The 18,707-nt window shown below is 42.0% G+C and overlaps 2 protein-coding genes across 6 annotated transcripts in view; one reads left to right on the forward strand and one right to left on the reverse strand.

Annotated features, from left to right (window-relative positions):
- Positions 1 to 9,363, forward strand: part of atxn1a (ataxin 1a) — a 90,469-nt gene extending 81,106 nt beyond the window's left edge. For 2 of the 5 annotated variants that reach the window (XM_027287347.1, XM_027287348.1), the window contains 2 exons: positions 2,235 to 2,780; positions 3,777 to 9,344. In XM_027287347.1, the coding sequence (XP_027143148.1) occupies positions 2,235 to 2,780; positions 3,777 to 3,827 (597 nt within the window). In that variant the 3' untranslated portion in view covers positions 3,828 to 9,344. Of the gene's footprint in view, positions 1 to 2,234 lie in introns of all 5 variants that reach the window. The other 3 variants (XM_027287349.1, XM_027287350.1, XM_019268373.2) reach the window with 2 other exon arrangements.
- Positions 9,364 to 10,317: 954 nt separating this feature from the next.
- gmpr (guanosine monophosphate reductase) lies at positions 10,318 to 17,021 on the reverse strand. The gene is made up of 9 exons (XM_010734992.3): positions 16,679 to 17,021; positions 13,697 to 13,816; positions 13,247 to 13,330; positions 12,965 to 13,138; positions 12,797 to 12,878; positions 12,196 to 12,302; positions 11,652 to 11,694; positions 11,392 to 11,551; positions 10,318 to 11,197 (listed from the first exon to the last, which is right to left on the reverse strand). The coding sequence occupies exons 1-9, from the start codon at positions 16,763 to 16,765 to the stop codon at positions 11,017 to 11,019; spliced, it is 1,038 nt and encodes a 345-aa protein (XP_010733294.1). The 5' UTR covers positions 16,766 to 17,021; the 3' UTR covers positions 10,318 to 11,016.
- Between the last annotated feature and the right edge of the window lie 1,686 nt (positions 17,022 to 18,707).

The raw sequence follows: 18,707 nt of genomic DNA on the forward strand, positions 1-18,707 counted from the left end.
GCTAGCTAGCAGTAATGTATTTATTAATGTATTTTACAAGTTTAGAGCCCAGCTGTTTTAGTCTTTATACTAAGCGAAGCTACTCAACTCTCAGTGCTGTCTCCAGTGTTAATGCACAGACATGAGACTGGTATTGATCACTCTACAAGAAAGTGAAACTATTCCTGCAATGCCTGATCTTGGTTTGATTTTATAAAGTGTGAACAGTTTTGTAATATCCGTTTCTATCATGACCCATCGTTATGACTCCTGCTGAAATCATGGTGAAACAGAAAATTTACAACAATGTTTCATAATTGATTAATTCTTTAAATCCAATCAACTCTTTTTACAGTCAAACAGTCAAAGTAGGACACAGTACAAAGCTAATCAGCCCAGGATCTCTAAGAAGGCTTTCATGTATACTCTTAGCTGGTGTTATTAATGTTGAATGACAAGTGTTGAGCTGCTTCCTTATTAATGACTCTATAACTGTGAATCTCAGAGGACTCTGTAATTAGGTTCAATGTACGAGGATGTCATGTAACAAACATGTTGGACTGTAGAGAAAGTTCAAAGAGTTGACTCATCATGTTCTCAGTAAAGCCAGGTCCATGAGGGCTCTGATACAGTACATGTAGTACTTTGTGTTTGAAGTGTTTTTTGCTGTGACTTAAGTCTGTCCTTGTAAAACACCAAGTACTGATTTAAAATCCGGGTTAAGTTACAGAGAATGTTTTGTGCTCTCTCACAGAACTCTTTTATAACTTTGATCTCTCTGTAATCTGTCAACATTTTAAATGATGGTACAGTTTATCCTTCTATTTTCTGTCTCTGGTTCTCCTTTCAAACACGCTCACACATTCACCCTTCTCGCTGTCTTTAAGGGTGTGCGTTCAAGTCAGTTAATCTATTTCATCTGTCCACGCTGTGACTTGTCCACCCACACAGCACATCTCCAACCATCTCTCCCGCCCCCGGCTGCTCTTTGATACTGTACCCCACAAAAGCTGACAATCTTTCAAAGACTTATCTTTCTCTCTTGTACTCCATCAGTGGCTCCTCATGCTTTCTTTTTTTCTTTTTTTCTGAGAGGTGGTAGGAGTTTTGAGTCCACACTCAGAGGAGTTACTCTGAGAAAAAATTATGTAATACAGGAGGGAAAATAGTGCCTGACGTTTGCCTTGAGAGGGTGTTTGATGCATCTTATACTGGTATTGTTCTTGACATTGACACTCACTTCCTCACTCCTCCTCTCGTTCAATCCATCCTCCCTTTATAATCTCGCCTTTTCATCTCCATCTCACTAACTTTCTCCACTCCCACCTTCTTTCTTTACACTTTCTACAATATTTCAGATATTCCTTGATCTTTTTTCTCCTCTGTTTTATTTTCTCCCTCCCTCTATCCATCATATCTCAAAGCTTCCTCTGAAGCATCTCTTCATTCTATCATACATATAAATGATAATGCAGATCGCAAGGTACGGAGATGAATCCAGAATTCAGACATAATAATCTCTTTACGTGAGTGTGATCCTTCCTCTTAGCGATTTCATTCAATGGATCACAAGCTCCTTTGGCCAGAAAGATATTTCTATTAGAAGAGTCTGTATTATTTTCCTATTGCTATGCAACAATATCCAGCTGTGTCTAACAAAACAATCAAAGTTATTACATAATTGTCTTCTCTCTTTTAGCTAAATTTAGACAAAACTAAAGCCCTTGTAGTTTTTGACAACCAGCCTCCTCTGTCCTTATGAACATGCAACACACTTCTCAGCCAACGTTAGAACAGTTTTGTGTATTTGACATGACAAATTTATGTATTTTATGTGGGGATCAGAAGGAAGAACATGCTTCAATGCACTCGTCAGGATTAAGCAATATTTTTTGGGGTGCAAAATGGCGTAGAGTTTAAGGCGCATATCATACAACTGCAACATCCTCCATCTCTCTCTCTCACCCCATGTTTCCTGTCTGCCTCTCACTTTCACTGTCCAGAAAAATAGCAATATTTACATTAGAACATTAAAATATGATCCTTACTTACATTAGATTCATATTCTTCAGCTTCTTACCTGTCAAATGAGACCTAAATTATGCAGATAAGCCTCATCGTTAAGAAGCTATTCCTGATTCATTTTGGGTTGTTTTAAGTGTTTTGGCTGGGAATGGTGTGCAAGCTTAAGAGAGCTTTAAAGCAAAGAAGTGTATTTGTGTTGATGTGTCTTTCCACCATTCCCTCTCCCCCAGGTGAGCGTGGAGGTCTTGGTGGAGTACCCCTTTTTCGTCTTCGGCCAAGGCTGGTCTTCATGCTGCCCTGACCGGACCACTCAGCTTCTGGAGCTGCCTTGCACCAAGCTTTCTGTGGGCGATGTTTGTATTTCACTCACCCTCAAGAACCTGAGGAACGGATCCTTGAAGAAGACTCAACCCCTGGAGCTGGCTACCCCTGCCTTCAGCTACGGGCACCTCAAATCCCACAGAGCCGTCTTAGACGCTCCCCAAAGCTGCAGTGGAGGAGGCTCCAGGCACAGCGAGCGGGAGAATGGCATCAGCCAGCGAGGGAAAGGTGGAAGTGGGAATGGGAGTGGAGCGGGCACCAATGTGGAAAACGGAGATCTCATGTTCGGGGAAAGAGGGTCAGTTTCTAAGGGTCAGGTCAGCGCAGAAGCTGGCTGCAGTAAGTCTTCAGGAGGCAGGAAGCGGAGATGGTCTGCCCCTGAAGGTCGAAAAGTAGAAAAATCAGAGGAGGAGCCGCCCTTGACCCTGCCCAAGCCTTCCTTCATCCCTCATGAGGTGAAAGTCAGCATTGAGGGAAGGTCGAATATTGGCAAGTGAAGGCTAGCAGGACTGTTAAATAACCATTGGGATTTGGAGAAAAAAACCTGAAAAAAAACTGCCCACATTAATGTTTCATTTGTCTTGGTTTTAAAGTTTTGTTTTCTGTTTTTATTTTTCTATCTTGAATACTGTACCGTAGAGGTAAATTTACCCTACATGGTATCACCTTACATTAAGTCCATGTAGTTTATAACACTTTTTTTTATAGATGGATTTAATATCACACAAGCAATCGGTGCCGTTTTGGTGGTTTTCATGAGATGACTTATGGTGAGGGATTCGTGGAGCGTGCTACATGTTTATTGGTGGCTGTGTGGCACACAGGGGCGATGCTTGATGGCTCTTCTTGGCTGGCTACGCATTACACATTATGTAAATCTAAAATTGAATTAGCTCGTAGTTAGCTTCTTGACAGTGATTTCACTCCCTGTGCACTGGATGAAAAACACTTCCACCTCTTGCTATGCCAGTGGTTTTACACTGGGTCACGGGAGTGATATAATGTCACCTGATCCTGCACTATTTGCCCAATCAGAGTTGGAGTTTGGAAAAAACGTACGATGTGTTACTCACAGTGTCATCAGGGTGTGCCAGTGTGCCACACAATAGAGAGGGAACAACACTTACTCTGTTCAGTTTGATGACGGTGGAGTCTTTACTTTCATCTTGAGCATTTTTAATGATTTATTTTTTTCTTAAACCCCTCGTCTTCTATCTCACCAGATAGTTGTTTTCAATGATTGTCAAAAACCTTAATCAGGGGTCATTTAGTCCTAGATTGAACCTAGGTGGGTCAATGTTGATGTATAAATGTGAGATACCCTAACCTAATACAAACAAGTGCAAACATACTGGGTTGGCGAAAAACTTCACTTTAAATGAAAATGTTAAGAGGAAGACTTCATTGAATCCTCGTCATTTTATTGATGAATTTCTTTCTATTTTTTTAAGGAGAAAGGCTGTGCGAGAGGAACCGTGAGAAAATCTGCATGTCACTTCTGAGAGGGTCAAGATGTTTCAAAGCACTTAACACACCTGTCACACTCACCGTACAGCCGACAAAAAATTATTTGTTGTCTCTTTATTTACGCAGTACTGTATGTTTTTAGATTTATTTTTTAACTTAGACAAGGGTAGAAAGTAGCAACAGCACTTTGGATGGTGAAGCTTTTGGAAAAGTGAAGTGGTCGGGAGCAGATGTGCCATGGGATCACAAAGAAAGGGATGATCGTGAGCAGGTATTGGTGCAAATTGCAGTTAGAAAACGGGTAGAGAGAGAGAAAAATGTGGTGACAAAAGGAATTAGAAATATGGTGGGTTTTCAGCATGTGCGCTCGTAAGGTTAGGGGAAAAGTGTTGGAATGTGTTCTGAAAGTTTGGGATCAGGCATAAGAATTAACAAGGAAGAAAAAGGCTTTGAAATATCCCAATGATGTTCTGTACTAGACTGAGAGTGTTGGTTATAAGCTCACGCCACAGAATTTTGAAGGGTGTCATATATTTGTAATTTATATGTGCGTGTGCTCGAGTGTGCATGATGCTGGTCTGTGTCTGTCCACACACACACACACACACATGCCTACACAAATACAAACCAATACAGATCATCCCTGAAACCTATAATGTATTTGTTGTTGGCTGAAAGATGCTTTTCGGTGCATACTGTCCCTCCTGCAAAGACACTAGTTGACTGACATTGGATTAATGCACACTGCTAACAGTACAGTTGTACAGCAAGTGTTTGTGTATGTGTGTGGGTTTGTGTATGGGTGTATGTATACTGTGTATAGGAAAAGGATATACTCATTTGTAATGTAGACAGTGCTAAATGTCCAGTGTTTCTACTTGGAGTCGTACTTAAGAGAATCTTGCAATTTGCACATCAGGAGGAGGGAGAAGGGTGGAGACATAATTTTTTTTTTTAAAGGCCCTGTCCTGAAACGAGCCCTAGACCACGTAACACACTGGAGGAGACCAGGGTTTTTGTTCCTCAACAGGCACTTGTCACATTGTAGAGGAAAAGTTTCGACATTTACACAGTCATGGTCAAATTACATTTGAGTTTTTATCGAACATAAACATAGCTGTAAGCCAGAATTTGAAGATGTGCCTGCCTACTGAATTTACTGACTTTAGTTAAAGATTTGTCGTGTGTGAAGGAAAATTTACTTATTCTTGTCCACTTTTCCTGCTGTTGAAACCAGGGTGTAGGGACTAGGGTTCAGTTTTGAACATGGCCTGTGCTTTCAGCCAGCTGAAACCCTATTTTGCTAAGATGTAGCAGTTACCTCAACAGATGTGCTTGCTTGGTTGTCCCCAACATTTGGAGCTTTGTAAGCAAAGCTTGTTAAGCTGAACATCCTCACAGGCTATTTTCTTGCACATGACAGCCCGAGTTCAGTTCTGTTTTTGAGGTGTGATGTCAAGTGTATACCACCTAATGATTCTTTGATTATAACATACAGAAAATATATAGTCTGCATTTTTTCTCTAACATCAGAGTAACTGACTTGCACTGATGTTTCATAGTTCACATTTTCCATTTATTAGATAAACAAATTGGCGGTGACGGTGGACATGTGGTCTGGGATTTAGTATGTCCTAATTGTATGGTGCCATTCAACATGTAAATGTTTTCCTCATGCTGCATGTAACAATACAGTATGATTATGCACAGTAGTTAGATTAGTGCGCGCGAGGCTGCCGGCACAAACGTGTTGTTAAGGAGGTGGCATCCCGCAGGCATATCTGTTGAGCTTTCTACTCAGCCTCTGTATTTAGGTGTTGTTATTATGGCAGAGATTTGGTTTAGCTCGGCAGCGTCGTTTGCCTCTAAGAAGTGTGTCAGTCGTATTTTCACCTCCACCTGTTATATATAGGTTAAGCTGTGTGGGGCAACGCCGTGTCAGGTGGTGGGAGTTTACCAGGGTGATGGTTGCAGGATGGATGTGTGCTCAGATGGATGAGGTATGTATGGATAGGTGGTAAATGGGTAGATGGATGGTAATGGTGATGGTGATGGTGAGTGAATGAGAAGACCCTGTATGAGATTTGAAAATGCTTTTTTTTTTTTTAATAATATGACAGGGTTTCTCAGATCAACACCACCACAGTAGTGCATTTTCATTTCTTCCTTTTCCTATTGAAACATCATGAGTAGAAATAGTGGTGTGTGTGTGCATGTGTGGGTGTGTACATGTTTTGCAATTTCTGTGCATGTGTGGCTGTTTTGTAAATGTATGTCCATTTCTGTTTTTTCTTTTTTTTGGTCCAACCCCCTTTTCCAATACGTGAAAAAAGCAGAACCACGACATCTAAACTAATGTATCAACCACTCAGACCATCTGAACTTTTACTGTCAGGTTAAAAACAAAAAAAAGATTTTTTTTAGCCAAAGCCAAGTGATGCATTTGTTGCTTTGGTTACTTTAGAAAGCAATAGTTCAACAATATTCAGGCCTCGTGTGAGTGGGACCCACTCAGATCCTCTGCAATAAACATTTAATAATGATCCTCTAGCATTACAACCAAAACAACTCGTCCTTTCTTCCCACAGAGAAAATCTTGTCATATACTGGAAAATATTTTTGGAAGCTAACATACCTGAATACGACTTCAGTTAACACTATTTCCCTTCTCATGAAGTACATTTAAACATAGGAATTTGCAGTTGCAACAACGGTTGCTAGTGTTTTTCAGGGATGTGTCTCATATATGCAGTAACTGAACATAACCCCTAAAACCTCCACTTTCCCAGCTGGTCGGAGTCACAAACTCTTTGTTTGTGGCGCTGCAAGGTGAGCATACGTCACCTGAAGTAACCAGCAGACGTTTTTCTGACTCCGCCCAGGTCTGCCTCGTTGCCACGACTCCCGTAGTGACCTCGTTAACTTTGTTTCAGGTACCCAAGCATAGCCAGCCAGCCTCACAAGCACCTCCTCCTGAGGCAAAGCAATCGATTAACCCTCAACAACCGTTAGCTACCTGTCAGTGTGGCCTGGCCTGGATTATACCCCCCTCTTGTAACTTCATCTTTTGATATTCGGTCTCCTTTTCACTACTAGCTTATACAGGTCATTGTGTTTATACTTAAGTGGAAATGCATGCTTAATAATAGAGTATGAAACAAAGCAATTTGAGATGTAGACACGTTGTGAATGCAGGAGAGAGATCGGAACATCATAGCAACATTTTTGTGAGGGTTTGGCGCAGTTTTAATTTTGTTAAGATGATCCCGAGTTGAACCTTTTTATCACCTTGAAATGTACCACAATGTGCAATACTTACATTTAGTTTCCCCCCCTTTTGCCGTGCCAAGTGTATGTAGCATAGTCCTACTCCAGTGTCTCGTCCTTGTTGATAGCTTGTGTATTTTACTGTCTGCTGATGTGTGTGTCACATCTGTAAAATGAGAATCAGGATGTGTGTGAAGTGAAACAAAACCAACGGAGAGTTTTCCTGTACCTCCCTTTCCCTTTTGTCCTTGCGGCCTTCCTAAATTTGAGCGTGTGTGTGAGACTCATGTCTCCTGGCTGCGTGTCTGCACCGTATGTCGCGTGTGTGTATTACGTGTGCTTAATGTACACCTGGTGTTCAAATGTATGACCGTGTTAGGGTTTGTTTGTGTGTGTGACACATCTGTATGTGTGTGTGTGTGTGCGTAACGGAGTGTTTTCTCCTCCTAATTGTCTGTGAGATCGTAAACCCTGACCCTCAACGGTTCTCGGTGAGACCCACAGGAAAAAAAAAGAAACCTCATTGCTAGTGGGGACCACTTTTTGTAAAAAAGAATTTAAAAAAAAGAAAAGAAAAAAAAACAACCAACCAACAGAGATGCACATGTAAGTAGATGTAAAAGACTTGATAATGTTTCAGCACTTTCTAATCCTAGGATGGGCTTGGTCTAACCCCTCTGTCTCAGACCGATACCTTCCCTAGGGCTAACATTCATTCAAAACAGACAGAGAGAATGAGAATGAAAAAAAAAGGGTGCGATAAGGATGAAAAAGAGAGATGGCTCAGTTTAAGTTTTTGCACATCACCTTGCCGTAACCTTGTGTGTATCTGTCTGTGCTCCATCTCGCTTGGCGCCCGGCGCGTTCTTGGGTCCAACGGGCCGAGGTGTTAGGCGGTTCCTTGGTTCTTTTCTACTAGGAAAACCTTTTTCTCATGGATTGCATCCCTTCTTTTGTTGTGTTTGGGGTTTGTTTTGGAATCTTTTCCACTCTACACCATCCGGCCTGTGCCATTAATTCGTCTCGTTCACATTTTGAGCTCTAATTCGCCCGATTAGGTTTTGTAACGAGGCCGGCACAGTTTGGTTTGGTCATGGTGCGAAAACGTTGCGTTCAAACCTTTTGCTTTGTTTGCATTATCTTTGGTGCAGGAGCTTTTTCTGTGTTTTAAGTCTCCTTGTAGCACTCAATATAATGTCAGGGGACTTAAAACTATGTAGAGAATGTGTCATTGTTGAGTTATTATGACAAGCTTCCTCACTGGAGGAACACTGCTAATGTCGTCTTTTTTTTTTTTTTTTTTTTTTAATTGGCTTCTTGCACAATTTTACAAATAAAATGAATGTTGGTGTGTGAGCTTTGACCTTTCGATCAGAAAAATAAGGCATGTGTGCTCTTTGTTTCTTGATGTTTGTACTTTCTTTTTGCAAAAAGGATGTGTTTTTGGCACTTTGTCGTGTTTTAAAAGTGAACAGAATTCGATCAGGATTCCTTTTTTTTTTCTTTCTTTCTTTCTTTTTTTCTTTTTTTTTTGTATGACGTCGTCAGTGTCCATAGCGCTGGATAACCAACTCAGGCAGAAAGAAAAAAAAAAAAAACTTGTAGAGGCCCACTTAACAGTTTAGTTTCACCCCAATCAATTTACATAGTGGGCTGTTTCATATGGGTTATAAGATATGTAAATTTATTACATATAATTTGATATGATTAACAAATGTCATTCTTGACAATTAACTATTAATTATTATGATATTATGTGTATTATGCTGGAGATGGCTTGGATTACTCTTCAGTGTACTGAACGTCTTTGTTCTGAATCTCTGTGCAAGGCGACAAACACTTCAGCAGGGGACAGGCTGTACGCTTTCATGACCTCTGACCCTGCCCACTGCCACGGATGGGGTGGAGCTTATCTGTCAGCTGTGGCTCATCTGATTCCTCCCCCCTGTTCTGAACACTCAGCCCTGAGGCTAGCAACCAGTCTGTCTAGATGTTCCTCTGCTAACGTGTGACACCAAGTACTGAACTGAAACATTTTGGCCCATGAGACGGTGGCAGAGAAGCGGACATCAGCACAGACCTGCACGGACAGTCTGGCCTTGCAGGGGGCCGCAGCAGTTCCCAGCCAACTTGTTTGTACTATATTGTACTCACCAAGTCCCTGTGTCTCACCACCCCTTTCCTCTATAGCAATGGAGAAACCCTGTCGGTGTATGTATTGATGACATCTGTACAAATGCACCTCTTTGAAAAAGAAAATGAAACCTTGACATATCTGGAATAAATGAGCATCGTGTGTCTTTATTTGAATGTCAGCACTAACAAACAAACTATGTTTAAAATCTTACTAGCTATGACATTTTCCATCCACTGTTGGCTGAGTGCTGAAATTGAGCAGAAAATAGCTCCATCTAGTGTTCAATAGCCTGCATAACACCCAATGGTTAGGATACCAATAGTTTTCAAATCTCAAACATGTGGTCAGTGAGCTCACAGGAGCTCTACGGTGTTTTTCCATCCATTCCCTTATAAAGATCCTGCAGTTACTGTGGGCGGCATCGTGATGTCAGCTGGGATAGGCTCCAGCCCTGCGTGACCCTGACGGATGTTCACAGTTATTATAAATAAAGTTATTATAAAGAATTTTAAACTTAAATCTCAAAAGAAAAACTGAAGTCAGATCAAAAAATGATTTAACTTCAACTTCAATCCTGCAATGCTCCAAAGATCCGGACATTTAAAAAGGTTTATATAGAAGGCCAATCCAACCTGCAGTTTTTTGTCCAGAGAGGAGTCACGCTGATCATTCACTGATCATTTGGGTTTATTAACAACTTCTGCCTTCTCTGCAATAACAATGACACGGTGCAGTGCTGCTTTTACAGTGTGTATATTAGAATATTGTCTTTAAGTTATCCCTGAAGTTCAAGAGCTCTTCTAGCAACTTCTCAATGCAGTCGAAGCCACAAATCTCAGTACGCTCTTGATCTAAAATATCAGGCACAGTGGAGTCAGTGAATTTAAACAGGACTGTTTAACATGCACAGCAGAGTAAATCAAGCATATTTCAAATATGTCAAATGTTTGGAATACAGAAACCCGGAGGTCTTCATGTTCGTCTGGCTCAGTGTAATCTTCCTGACACACCCAAAGTACATGCACAGAAACACTGAGGAGACATAGTCTGTTATGTTGCCTGTCATGAAGAATATGATTTGCACACCTCTGAGAAAAATTCACAGAATGATCAACACCAGCGAGGAAATTAGCAGAAGGTCCTGCATGCAATTTATTGCAATGTGATTTCTCCAGTGACAGTTAAAGGCCAGCGTCTCTGAATCTTGCATATTGATTTGCACATTCCATCCGACATACGCTTCAGCAGTTTTCCCAAAAGATTTGAGCACGAGTATCAGCCTCCCCGACTAATGAGTGTGTTTACATGCAATGTGTTAGCTGACTTTCTTGTTTATTCTTAATATGCTATTGATCTGGAAAGATGCTGACTACTGTAAATACACAAGTTAAAAGAGTATTTTGAAAGATACACGTGCCTCAGTATTTTAGCTCTCCCTTTCCCATTTCCAAAAACTGAGAAGGATTTATCCAAGCTGTTATAAGTGCCCATTCAAAAATAAAATCTGTAGCATTCAGTAGCATATTATGGTGTCTGTGAGCATGTAAACGCACTCGCTGTAGGATTAAGTTGACGAAAGCGCCGTGATTCTTCTGGGAGAATGTTTTCGAGTCAGACTTTTGAGTTTATTTAATCACAACCTGCAGGAAACTTTCAGATAGCATGTATCCTGAGAAAGAAACAGGTTGGGCGATCATGTCAGCGGGTCTTTTCTCCTGTATGTGTTACACCGCTTCTCCTCCTATTGCACATTCAAACTCTGCATAACACACGTACGATGCATATCATGCAGCCTGTGTGGAGCGTAGTGTGGGGCCCTGCTAAGTGAACATATGGCTGGACTGTTGTGTGACGCGGATGAAGGTGGTTCTTCTGCTCAGCTCTTTGAGCTTGGCGGCACCGACATATGTGCAGGTGGAGCGGAGGCCCCCCAACACGTCACGGATGGTGTCCTCCACGTCTCCTCTGTACGGAACCTCCACTGTTCTCCCCTCAGACGCCCTGAAAGCAGAAGAGAGAAAGTAGGACATCAGGACAGAAAGTTCCATTGATAAAACGTGCTGCACCTGTTGGTGCCGTGAACACAAGCACACATTATTGGGCAGTTTTGCTTTTTAAAAAGGTGTAATCAAACAGAATACATATCAGTAGTGCACTCAGTAATTATTATTCACCTCTTGATAGAAGTCTCTCACCTATACTCAGCAACTCCACCCACATATTTCTTCATGGCTGTGTCAGAGCTCATGCCGTAGAAGAGTTTGTATTTCTTCCCGTTCTTCTCGATGACCTCCCCAGTGCACTGATCGTGCCCTGCAAGCATTCCTCCCATCATTACAAAGTCAGCCCCTGCACCTGAGGAGCAAAGGCAGAGATTTGTAGAACAGTACAGTTACAGTCACACATGACCCGGATACGTGACTCATTGAAAAAATATTGTGGGTTGAATACTTACCAAAGGCCTTTGCTACATCTCCTGGGCAACTGCAGCCACCGTCCTGGGCAGAGAAAAAGAAAGAGCTTCACGCTGACTCACAGGTCAAATAGATTTTCTTCTTATTCTGCTAGCCTTGGAAGACTGAGGATGCCCTCTACTGGCTGAAAGTATTATTATTCATATTTGAACCTTTATGCAACAAGATATGACAGAAACCAGCTTAAAATAAGCAAATAAACCTCTTTGAATCACAAATGATCAATAGTGATACTCATCGCTCAGGCATCATATCGATCTACACCATGGATTAGGAACTATAAAGGGTTTGGATAATGTTTCCTCTATATCTAAAGCATATTTTGTGCATCCATGACAGCCCCATTAAGGATTCCCTTAATTAATTACATTTTTGTTGGACTGATGCCCACCGACTGAGACAGTTACTCTTTCCCACCAGCTTTAAAATAGCTTTGACAAGTACTTAATATATGCTCTATGTCAAACTAACTTCAGTAATTCTGGCATCCCTTGTTATTTCTCTGCACCGTGATGTGTGACTTACGGAGATAATGTGTCCTTTGAGACCATGGGCTGAGTCTGCACACTCTATTACGGCACTGAGTTGTGGGTAGCCCACCCCTGTCTTGATCCTCGTTGTGCACACGGACCCTGCAATGCACAGTGCACACATTAGAGAAGTCCATCTTCATGTAACTATCCCCGTCTGCCTGTAAATGCTGCAGCTGTACAGTAGCTACAGGAACCTGTTGATCTGGTGCTGTTGGTTCAGGTCAGAAAACAGCAGCAGATGATCTAAGAGATCAGACTCTCATATGGAACAAGATATTTAATATACTGTAAGTAATGCCAGGAGAAGTGTAGAGCTTCTTCTTCTCATTATATGGTTCCACTGTGTTAACAAAGGTTAATCTACTCCTAATAAAACTATGTTTTACTCTATTTAAAACAAGCTCAGAGATGTAACTCACATCCTGCAAGTGGAGCATGCAACAGTACAAGGCAGACCTTGCTGTTTAAAGTATGTCTCTGTGTCACGCCTCAGTTGTGTCTGTGTTTCTATATGAGGCCTGTGCAGCTTTGTGTTTACTCAGAGGAAGCACTCTCCTCAGACTATGTATGAGCAGACAGTCGCACCCACCCACCTGGCCCGATTCCCACTTTGATGATGTCAGCACCGGAGAGGATGAGCTCCTCCACCATCTCTCCTGTTACCACGTTACCAGCCTGCAAGGCAGAAAGCAGCGAAGACAACACATCTCACAGCAGCAGTCTATAACTGGCAGTCAAGGTGGTGAACCATCCAGTCTTACCATGATGGTGTGTTTGGGGAACTTTCCTCTGACCGTCTTGACAAACTCCACAAAGTACTCAGAGTAGCCGTTGGCAACATCCAGACAGATGTACTTGAGGGCGGGCACGGCTTCCAAGATGGCACACAGCTTCTCCAGATCTGCGACGCCACTGCCGGAGCTGGCAGCTACGTGCTGTGGAGAAAAGCCACAGTTGCCTTTTAGGAGAAGATTGTGTGTAATTATGTTTATGTTGGTAATGAGGAACAATCTGTTTAAAAAGGACAAACATGGTAACACTACCTCAAGGCAGTCTGGATGATTAGCAGCAAAGTTTTTCCAGTCTTCTACAGAGTAGTGTTTATGAATGGCTGTGAAGAGAGTGTGCTAAAAGAGAAGAAAACATACACACAGTACAGAAATAGATCCTGATGCCAAAAAAACTAAACTTTAAACTCCACATTCCATTTTTTTGTCTATTCATTTGTGATATTTTTCCTATTACTCATCATGATTTCATGAGCTAATAGGTGCTGTGTCAGCAAGCAACATCCCAGAAACTGGCAGATGTCTGATTACTTCTAAAGTTACTAAATCATGTATTTCCTAAGGCTTCCCACAGCATCCTGGTTTTGTGAAGAAATCTCTCCGGAAGGACGGCACAGAGATGTTGGCAGGCCCACACACAGACAAATGAACAAACACAATGATGCTGGTATTTATATTTCATCCATTCGGCCCCGTTAAACTCACTTTGCTGAGGACTTGTGCCATCTCAAACGTTCCCGTGGTGTCCATGTTGGCAGCGATGATGGGGATGCCGGTGTAGGTCTGTTTGGAGTTGCGGAATGTGAAGGTCCTCTGAAGGTCCACCTGGGGGGAGATATTAGTAATACCTCTGGTGTGTCATGAACATTTTAATCACAGTGTGTTTTATGATTGATGACTTGTTTTGTCTCTAAAGCTGACTGAGAGCAGCTCATGTGGCTCATGTTCTCAGTCTGTGTGGTCTTTATGAGGATGCACTGAATCATTTAGACCCAATGGTTAGCTCAGCTGGTGCTGCTGTAATGTGATAAGCTGGAGCACATTGTGACGCACTCGCTGCTCCCTTTACAGGAAAGCATTTATCTGCACTGATGATGCTGCACTGATGATGCAAGTCATAGCTATGGTTCCTTTCAAAGGGGATCTATATATATATAGTACACCACATACCAGTGACCGGTAAATGCTTAGCATGGGTGGACATGAAATGAAGTGACACACAAAGAAGAAGAAACACATTTATTCATTTTACACAAATGAACAGTTAATTTCATAAGCTATAAATATGAATATGTTCTGACCTGGCATGACCAGTTATCTTATGCTGTTGCTGCTACTTGTGCCACTGTTGCATTAATTCTTTATCGTAATCTTGTAAATGTTATTTGTGACTGTAGTGTCTGCTATTTTGCAAAGGTTACACAGTTTCCCTGTAAAAAATCATTCAAAGAAAGTTTATTGAATTATCATGCTTTTAAGTCAATATTTAAACATATTGTGCCAAACCAGAATGGATTTTCGTTTGTTATAAAGTGGGTTCAAGATAAATTTAAGCCTTCAAATAATTCCATCAACTTAGACTAAACAGTCCCACAGAGCTGAATGTTTTTGCTGACTAGAGCCAAGACATTTATTATGCAAAACTGCTGCAGCTGTGGAATTAGGCGAACAGTACAAAGTGTGCCATAACCTTCACGGTGGAATAACTTTGAGAGCCACAGCAGAAATGAGGCTATAACTCAGAGCGGTTGGAGACGGAGGGAAAGCGATGAAAGAAGTATGGATGAGGAGGGAGGAGTGTCTAGTCATGCGTATCCATCATCTCGCTGCTGCAAATCAATACAGGCCTCTTCCCTTCATACATCAGCACACTGACTCAGGAATTTCCACTTGATTCGCCAGTAAATCACGATCGAGCATGACACATGGATTCAGTGGCCTCGGTTATGAAGCATTCTTAGGGTCTCTGCTTTGAATCTAAAATGACATTATTAATAAAAACAAATGGAATTCATCTGTCTCTGTTTGTGTTAGCTCCAGATGCATTACATATTTACTGCAAATAAAATCTGTATCATCTTGCATTAAATCACAAATCCCCCTTGATGTGATTACAATGAAAACATTGTGAAATACACTATAATATGTACGAATACATGGTGAATACTAATGAATGGTCTTTTACAGAAGAGGGTTAAGGTCAGGCTAAGCTGATGCAAATGTGCAAAGACTTAATTACATTACATTTCAGCCTCTATCTGTTGACATGCTGCAGATATGTTTGTCCACATAAGACGTGCAAGTATCTGCAGAGATCTTGGGTGAAGTCCAGATAGAAGGGACATGTTCATGCTCTGTGGTGGTGCATCAGTGCTTGGTTACTGACCACCTTACTGTGTGGCCCTCTTCTTATCCATCACCCATGACGTTCCCTCCTTTAAAGACAATGCTGTGGATGTCTGGTTAGCTTAGCTTTGGCAGGTGGATTTCTGCTCCTGCTGAATGCAGCCATAATTCAAACACACGCAGTCAGAATGTCAACAGATGGATGCTTTCAGAGTGCATGGGCCATTAGATTTGCCTGCAGTATATCGGCTGCAGCATCCGCTGCAATGAAGCCATCTTGAGTAGACTCACATCTGAAATCATATCAGTTCTGTTTGTGTTTTTCTTTATTATTTGGTTGCTGTAGGGAAAGAGGATTTGATGAAAACATAGAAGTGGCGTCAGTGCACTTCAGTGAGGTTCTGGGTGTTCTCTGTGCTGTTATCTGAGTCAGTGTATAGCTAATGTTGTCCTGATAGCCCTGTGGCGTATGGAATGTCCTCTGCCTGACTGTAACACACAGTACTATTTTTAAACAGGTTTTCTGAGAAGTCTCCTGTGTCTCATGTTTCTCGCCACCTGTCAGAGGCCAGTTCCCTCCACTTCTGCCTTTCACCCTAGATCTAATGCCACCACACCAGTATCATAAACTTGGGTCGGTACCAAACCCTGATCTGGTGACACACAGCTAAGTTGAGGAAGTTGTAGAGTATAAAACAACAAGGAGATGCTTGTGTTGTCCCACAGAGACAAATCAGTGGATGCTTCTCACACTGTGCCCTGTTTTATCTGTTTACATCGACAGTGACTGATGACAAATCCATGAATCTGATCCCAGTTTTGATTTTTGAATGCTCATTTTCTGTTCTTGTTTGTAGACGGTTATTGTTTATGCCCTCAGCACAGCACAGGCTGGCCTTGTTTTGTGTCACCTTTAATAAGGTCATTTAACTTTTATATGCTCATTCACGGTAGGTGAAAGGCAGTGTGCACCTACAGGCTAACACAAAACAGAAGGCACACATATAGAATTACACTGAGTGTTCATTTTTCATCTTTAGTAAGACATCCTTTAAGGTTAAGTACGTCATTGCTGCTGCTCTGTGAATGAATATGTCCAGTTTTATCTCTAATCATGATGATAATTACTGTAGACCCATAAATGAAACACATATAAATAGTTAACATATCTCCATTGCGTCACCCACCATGGAGGCGTGAGCGTGAGTGTACTTCCTGAATGCAACAGTAAGCAGATCACCCTCCTCCTGAGGAGTATCCTGGTCTGATGGCTGACTGAACTGCAGCTGTAATGTACTTATAGCTTGCATTATCAGAGTAGAACTAATTAACAGCACTGACCTCTGAGCGACTCTTCAGGCTGCTCCTCTTGGGTCTGAAGAGGACATCCTTAAAGTCCAGCTTGAGGTCTGCATCCACACGAGGCATCTTGGACGGCCTGAACACTGATGACCAGGATGAGGATGAGGAGTATGTGGAAGACAATCCCCTGAGGAGGGCTGCTGCAGCAGTGGTGGTCGCTGGTCCAAAGCACCAACCACCAAAACCGAACCTCCAGGCGGCCAGCGTATTTATAGCAAAAGGGGGCCCAGCCCAGCCCCGGCCCCCATGGCTTTATTTGGGCCTGGACTCCCTCTCTCTCTCTCTATCTCTTTCTCCCTCTCTCTCTCTCTCTCTCTCTCTCTCTCTCTGTCTCTCTTTCTCTATCCCCCTTGCTCTCTTTCTCCCTCCACTCCTCCAGCGTTCTCTTTCTCCCCCCTCTCCTTCAGCAGAGTGGCAGCAGCAGCAGCAGCAGTGGCCAAGCTGGCAAGCACGCCTTCCTGACGCATATATACACACACACACACACACACACACACACACACACACACACTCTTCCACACACAGACATGGTAGCACTGCAGTGGGGTATGTGCTGCAGTGTGAAAGAGCACACCTGCTGTCCATTCGGGGCATTGCTCCCTGAGACACTGACAAACAGCACAGAGGGAGAGTGACAGCAGAGAAAGACAGAGGAAGGCAGACTAAAGTGCACTGACAAGCAAAGCCAAATGGGGAAATCATTTATTAGTCATGGTGTGCGATCAATATGAAGCTGCATTGTTTCTTTGCACGTGTTTTCATGTTTAATGCATCTGTTGATCTGTCTTTGGTTCTGTTTGAGTATTATGTCATGTATGTATACCAAAGAAGAGAAAGAGGTTGAAATACTTCTACATTCAAGATTTAACCCTTTGATTCACCAACAACTCTGATCCCTTCTGTCGGATAAAGGCTTTAGAACTTTAGTTTAACTTTAACTTTACTTTACTTTAGAACGTATTAGATGTTCTGTTGTTGTATTCTGTGTTGTATTACGGCAATATTATATAACTTTTCTACCATGTAATAAAATATTTTAAATCATTTTGTGCTACACTGACATTTAATCAGGTGATGTAACTTTACATTCTCCCACATAACACTTTACATAACACATCACCAACTATATCACTGATATTAGTGAAACTGGATCATATTTTAAAAATATTTTGAGGGGCTTTTGAGCTTTATTTGACAGATACAGCTGAAGAGTAATAGGAAAGGAGAGAGAGAGTATGGGGGATGACAAAGAAAGAACTGAGCCGTCGTACATGATGGCACACTCTACCAGGTGAGCTAACCGGCAACCAGGATCATATTTTATAGAGAAAATGTTTTCTGGTTTTCCCTCGGATGTCCTCTGTCTGCTCAGCATCAACTCTCTGTGATTTACAGAGTTTCCTGATGGACAGTAAAGTAAACCGCTGCAAACTGTAGCTGGTGTTAGCTTATGTCTGCTCAGTTTGCTGGGCTGCCGGTGTTTTGGTCCACAGGGAAGAAGAGGAGGTTTTCAGGCTCAGGGTGCAGAGATTTGCTGACAGGAAGCAGAGCCGGTGTCGTGCTAGAAGTTGTTGACTCGCTAGGTTTTGATTATAAGTGATGTAATAATAACACATATACGTGTACAGCTGTCCATATTTATGACAGAGGTATTGCAGTCTGAAACTGGAGGTACTAAATCACAAAAATACCAATTTCTACACAGTGTTGCTGTACACAGTGCAGAATGATGTGCAGAGACTGAAACTAAAAGTTTTAACAAATTAAAATCAAATCAATTTTATTTGTATAGCCCAAAGTCACAAAGTACATTTGCCTCAGAGGGCTTTACAATCTGTACAGGGAGTGACACCCTCTGTCCTTAGACCCTCGATTCGAGTGAGGAAAAACTTGCCCAGAAAAACCTTTAACAGGGAAAAAAGGTGGAAGAAACCTCAGGAAGAGCCACAGAGGAGGGATCCCTCTCCCAGGACGGACAGACGTGCAATGGATGTCACGTGTACAGGAC

This window comes from Larimichthys crocea, chromosome XIII (genome assembly GCF_000972845.2).
Source record: "Larimichthys crocea isolate SSNF chromosome XIII, L_crocea_2.0, whole genome shotgun sequence".
NCBI lineage: Eukaryota > Metazoa > Chordata > Actinopteri > Sciaenidae > Larimichthys > Larimichthys crocea.